The 6,395-nt window shown below is 32.8% G+C and overlaps 2 protein-coding genes across 2 annotated transcripts; one reads left to right on the top strand and one right to left on the bottom strand.

Moving 5' to 3' along the window:
* Positions 1–717: 717 nt before the first annotated feature.
* LOC123885975 (glucan endo-1,3-beta-glucosidase 8-like) lies at positions 718–2,736 on the bottom strand. The gene is made up of 2 exons (XM_045935314.1): positions 2,375–2,736; positions 718–1,908 (listed from the first exon to the last, which is right to left on the bottom strand). The coding sequence occupies exons 1-2, from the start codon at positions 2,734–2,736 to the stop codon at positions 798–800; spliced, it is 1,473 nt and encodes a 490-aa protein (XP_045791270.1). The 3' UTR covers positions 718–797.
* A 1,538-nt stretch (positions 2,737–4,274) lies between these two features.
* LOC123884962 (omega-hydroxypalmitate O-feruloyl transferase) lies at positions 4,275–5,711 on the top strand. Its single transcript, XM_045934194.1, has one exon. The coding sequence runs from the start codon at positions 4,291–4,293 to the stop codon at positions 5,683–5,685; it is 1,395 nt and encodes a 464-aa protein (XP_045790150.1). The 5' UTR covers positions 4,275–4,290; the 3' UTR covers positions 5,686–5,711.
* Positions 5,712–6,395: the final 684 nt, after the last annotated feature.

A 6,395-nucleotide genomic window follows, 5' to 3' on the forward strand; every position in this document is an offset into this window, starting at 1 on the left:
AACCAATTCTGAAAAATATAGAATGAGATAAAATTTAATATAATTTTTTTATAGAATAAACTTACATGATTGACATTTCTATATGGGTTGAAAATAAACATAAATGAATCTCTTTAAACAAAGCTTAAGTTTTCTGATTAGAGTTTTGTTCTCCTTGCAGAGTCATTTTATTAAACTTAGATTAGTGACTTATCCTTTTGCATCCTAATAATCCACTAAAAGTATTGAAAAACAATCATTCGCCACAAGAATAACATATAATTTCCATAAATTAGAAACAATTTTAAAATCACTGTTTTTCATTTCCTATGAAACAGACACTTAGGCGAGTCCCCATGGCGAGTCCCCGTGTCTGACACAAACACGACACCGACATTTTCTTACATTATTATCGGTGTCGATGTATCAATGTCTGTGTCGTGTCAAATGTCGGTGTTTGTGTCTGTACTTCATAGTTCATTTCACAACTATGCCATTAATTTCATTTTTCAAATATCAAGTGAAATTTTTATCTTACACCCCCAACTATGGTGTTCATTACCATAGGATATTCATTGTGCCAAAAGCCACCTGCACCAAAAATCTCACCTACTGAAAATATCAACAAGAAAGTTCCCAAAACTATGTAATTGTTTCTTTGTTACCATAGGATAAGATTCCTCCCATTGTCAGATACAGAAAACAAATTTACATGGATGGACATAGCTTGCTCATAAATCTAACATAAAATTCATGAATCTGTGACTCACAAGTCACAACAAACATTTCAATACTCTATGGCTTCCTAAATCTGCCAGCTATAGCAAAAACATAGCAAAAAAATATACCTCCATTGCTTTCAGCAGTATCTTGGAAAGCCCTGAATGCGAAGCGCTAGCGACCATCAAAGGGAATTGGCAGCCATTCTGTGAAGGATCCTCACGCGTAACAATAGCCAAACCAGAAAAATCACAGTCCCAAACCATCTGGTTATTAACTTGATAATACATATTGAAAGCATAAGAAGCATTGCCTTCAAGACTTAGATTATTACAACTAGAGCCATAGCCAAGTGCTGTACAATCAGATTGGCTGCAAGCATAGTCAACACTTTTAGCTAAATCTTCATCCAAATTAGTAGCTTCTGGATCCAAAATACACCACTTCTTTTCAAGGTACTTAATCCCTTCAACAGCAATAAGACCCTTTTCGTTATGTTTACCTTTTATGTCTAATTCATATTTTGGTTTTCCATCAAACTCGAAAATCCCCCAATGCCTCTCAAAATTACCTGGTGCAACACTTTTAGCATTTTCATCAATGAGACTGAATAGATAAAAATCAATCATGCCTTTTCTTTTTGGTGTACCATTACCACTTAGAGCATGTTTAATGAAACCTTGGTTGAACCTTTTCGCATTTTCGGAATTAGCATTCTTATCGCCATCCGTTGGCCAACCGACTTCACCAACTGTAACATGCAAATCAGGATAACCTGCTTTGTCTAAAGCCCACATAAGGGTATCAAGATTTGCATCGAAAACATTGTTATAAACAGCATTGCCATCTCTAAGAGATTTGTTTTTACCATCGAAAAATGCAAAATCAAACGGGAAAACATCATTTCCATAGTAAAGACTAAGGAAAGGGTAGATATTAACTGTGAAAGTTGAATTGTTTGAATATAGAAATTGGATTATTTCGACAGTGATGTCTTTTACTTCAGGCCTGAAATCACCTGCTGATGGAACTGGATTTGAGTCTGGTGAATAGTAAATGTCAGCATTGAATGGAACAGTAACTTTGATCTTTGATCCTAACCCTGCATTGTTGAGTGAAGTTTGTATATTCTTGAGAGCTGGAAGGGTTTTATTTAGATAGGTACCCTTATATGCTTTAAGGAATGGCTCATTACCAACAGCAACATACCTGCAAACAATGTAAGGAACAGTCAAACCATGACTTCAAGTCAGCCAATGTCAAATCGATTAAGAACACTTGTGTTCGATCCCTAACTAAAATATCATTCGTCATACTTTAATTACCTCGAAACTTAAGCTCAAAATTTTGCCAAACAGTGTCTAAGACCACTTTCAGAATTTCAGAAAACTAGCAACATTTGACTAAAATTAGTAAAATGCAAAAGAAAAAAACTGAAAAGAGAATGAATACTGAACTTGACATTGAACACCACATCTGAAGAACACATCGACACCAATAATAATTTGAAGAAAAAAAAATGACATAATTCAATTTAATCATCAATCATAACTGTCTGTGTCACACTCAGACGCTTGTTAGACACCGGAAAAAGCCTAATTGGAAGAGTGTCTGTGGTTCAACGATTAATACTAAAATTAGTAAAATGCAAAAGAAAAGAGAATGAATACTGAACTTGATATTGACGCCACCTCTGAAGAAATAAGCAGTGACATTTTCAAAAACCCAAGAATCAGAAGCTTTAAGACTGTTACAAATAATATTCAACATAATATTTGGAATTGCAACCATAACTTCAATATCAGTACCAATTAAAGCATTCATAATGCGATCATCAGCATCAAATAGTTTCAATTTTTGAAACCCATTTTCTTTAAGCATTTTCACAACTTTCTTAGGTGGAAGTTGATGTGTTGTCATTGTTCCCCAGTTAACACCAACCCAAGCAGATGAAGTTGAGATTATAGTTAAGAAGAAGATGATGATGATGAAGATGAAGAATCTTGCTATGTGTAATGCATTGTTCTCTTGCGCCATTTTTGTAATAGAGTGTGTTTGTGTTTTGGGTTTTTTGTATGTGATTTCAATTTTAAGAAGATTCTAGAATGATTTGAATATAACAGAATTGTGTGGGATAGAGTTTGTTAGTGAGTGGGTTTTAGTTTTAGTGAGGTAAATAATTTTATTTTATTTTTTTAAATTCTACAATAACTTAAAGAAAGTAGAAATAGATATTTTTTTTTTTTTATTTTAAATTTTATAATTTCTAACTAGTAAAACACACACCGTACTGTCCACGAGCTTGACATTACATTATATATGTAGGAGACCAGAGTTCGAATCCCGATCATCCTAGTTATCCACCTAAAGGGACAAAAAACCACTGTACTCGATCGTGTAGATGATTTAAACCAATGCTCCTAGGCTAGGCTAAAATTAGCCAATCAGTCTGCACTTATGTTGCTTTCCCACCAACAAAACGAATTTGTCAATTCTTATTCTGAAACTCTTCTTGAATACACCGAATTAGCGAATGAGTATGCCCTTTGATATTGCATTTGTTTGTGACTATGTTTATGAGAACCTTTGAATCGCTTTTCACAATAAAAAGAAATAAGTCATCCTTCCACACTATGTTTAATCCCAGGTACATATGTTTCACATCTCCGCATGAAGAGCATCGCACACTCAAATGACAACATGTGTGAATAGGTATTTAATTTATTTTTTTGGTAACAAATCATCTAGTACATAATATTTGTTTTTAATATTTTATCACTGATAATTTGTAATGTATATAATAATTATTTTTTAAATTATAGATAATTCATACTTAAAATTTAAGTTATATTGATAACATTTCTCTTATAGTAAACTTTCGAAGAAAAAGAGATAACTGATAACATATCATAGGTTTGAGCATATTATTTTCTTTTATATTATAGATAGATTGAAAAGATAATTTTTTTTTAGAAGTATGAAAATATTTAAAAGAAAAAAAGATAAGAGATCGATTTGGTACAAAGATGGAAAAAGATACAAGTGAAACAAAAAAAAAAATTGAATTTTGAAATGAGACATCTAAAAAGAAGAAATTTTTATGATTTTTTTTTTGTTGATAAATTTAAAAATTGAAGAGTATATTTTTTGTGATAACTAAAAAATGATATTTTGAAAACAAAAGAACACAATTAGTAGCATTTAAATCAATAATAAACTTTTTTTTTTAAACAGGTTTAGTTTAGCCTTGTTGGAAGATTCCTCTTAACCAATTGACAAAAATAAATGAACTGTAAACATGAAAAATAAATGGGCTATAATATTTCACATCTATCTTAGGACACATGCAATGTATTTAATCATTTTTTTACGCATATATATTTAATCCTAGAAGAAATTAATTGAATTCATGCAGTAATCACTTTACCAACATTAAACCTACAAATCTTGATGATCTTATTTATCTCAATCCTCTTTGCATCTTCCATTTTTTTCTTTGCATCTTTGCATGATGAATCAAATTCTAACTCTACAAATGCCACAATCAAATTCACACATGAACACCCTCACAACCACATACATTAATCTCTCATGGCTCCTCCATGGGTTCAAGAACTTCATCTCAATCCCTTAACTATTCCGATCACTATCGTAAACACATTCTCCGTCACTCCATCAAAACTTATTCCTGTTAAACCAGGAGATAGTTTATATCTTTCAAATCTCGATGACATGATTGGCGCGCGCGTGTTTACACCAACCGTGTACTTTTATCAATCAGACAAGTCTAGTACTTGTTTCCAAAAACCGGTCACGGAAATACTTCGCCTTGCTCTCGCGGATGTTTTAGTTCCTTATTACCCTCTCTCAGGAAGGTTAAGAGAAACCAAAACCGGTAAATTGGAAGTGTTTTTCGGAGAAAAAGAAGAAGAAAAAGGTGCGTTAATGGTCGAAGCAAGATCAAACATTGCATTATCTGAATTAGGTGATTTTGCAGCTCCAAACCCATCTTGGGAACCATTGATTTTCAAATTCCCAAATGAAGAACAATACAAAGTCTTAGAAATGCCACTTGTTATAGCTCAAGTTACAATCTTCGCGTGTGGTGGATTTAGCCTCGGTTTACGCCTTTGTCATTGTATATGTGATGGAATGGGAGCAATGCAGTTTCTAGGAGCATGGGCTGCAACAGCGAAAACCGGAACATTGGTAACCGAACCTAAACCTTGTTGGAACAGAGAAATTTTCAAGCCACGCGATCCGCCTCAAGTTAAATTTCCACACATGGAGTTCATGAGAATCGATGAAAGATCGAATTTAACAATGAAACTATGGAAAACAAAGCCGGTTCAAAAATGTTATAGAATAAAACGCGAGTTTCAAAACCAATTGAAATCGCTCGCACAACCATTAGACGCTGCCGGTTGTACTACCTTCGATGCAATTGCAGCACATGTTTGGAGATCATGGGTTAAAGCACTAGATGTGAAGCCGCAAGATTACGAATTAAGGTTAACGTTTTCGGTTAATGCTAGACAGAAACTTAAAAATCCACCATTAAAAGAAGGGTTTTACGGTAACGTGGTTTGTGTTGCTTGTACAACAAGTAAAGTTTCCGAGCTTGTGAACGGTAAATTACCAGAAACAACACTATTAGTTCGCGAAGCGAGACAGAATGTAACCGAGGAATATTTGAGATCAACCGTTGATTATATCGAGGTTGATCGGCCAAAACAACTTGAGTTTGGTGGTAAACTTACAATAACACAATGGACAAGATTTTCAATTTATAAATGTGCTGATTTTGGATGGGGTAAACCAATTTATGCTGGTCCTATTGATTTAACACCAACACCTCAAGTTTGTGTTTTTTTACCTGAAGGTGAAGAAATTGATTGTAGTCATGGTTCTATGATTGTTTGCATTTGTTTACCTCAATCTGCTGCTGACAAGTTTACACAAGCATTGTTGATTGATTCAATGTAGTATTGAGACATAATAGACCTTAATATTATATGTGTTTGTTAATTAATGTTTTCAATAAAGTTAGTATCATCAACATTCATTCACGTGTTTTGACTATTCAATTTTCACATATATATAATTGTTCTTAAATTAAGGGATAAATTGTTATCTTAATTAAGTTATAGGACCACAACAATAATTTTTCCTTTATACGGAGAACCCTCCCTTAAATATATTTTTCATATGGAGAATACTTTTATGTTCTATTTTATTTTTATTCATGGCTCAATGACTTGATATATAGAGCTAAATTGTTAGGGTGTAACCGGTTTGGTTTAAAGTGATTTTTAGTCAAAAAAGAAGAAGAAGCTGAATAGATGAAATCTATATCGGTTTGAGTTGATTAACTAGCCAGTTAGGTTCAGTTCGGTTCGAATGATTTGTTTAAGACGCTTCTTTTTTTTAAACAATATATTTATTTCGTGTATTTCCTATTATCATTTTTTCGGTGTATTCTCTACTATTAGTTTTTAGTCTATCATTTTTTTCATACAAACTAGTTCATGCTCTCTATGTTTTAAACAATTTTTTTTATCGAAAGAGATAACATTCCAATATAAAAAGTCAACACTGACCAACAATAAACCGACTAAATATAGAATATAATTACGCATAGTCCTGAAAAGAATTAGTCCAAATTTTACATCCTCACAAGATAAAATAGTAGAGAT

The sequence above is a fragment of the Trifolium pratense genome, linkage group LG5 (genome assembly GCF_020283565.1).
Source record: "Trifolium pratense cultivar HEN17-A07 linkage group LG5, ARS_RC_1.1, whole genome shotgun sequence".
In the NCBI taxonomy this organism is placed as follows: domain Eukaryota; kingdom Viridiplantae; phylum Streptophyta; class Magnoliopsida; order Fabales; family Fabaceae; genus Trifolium; species Trifolium pratense.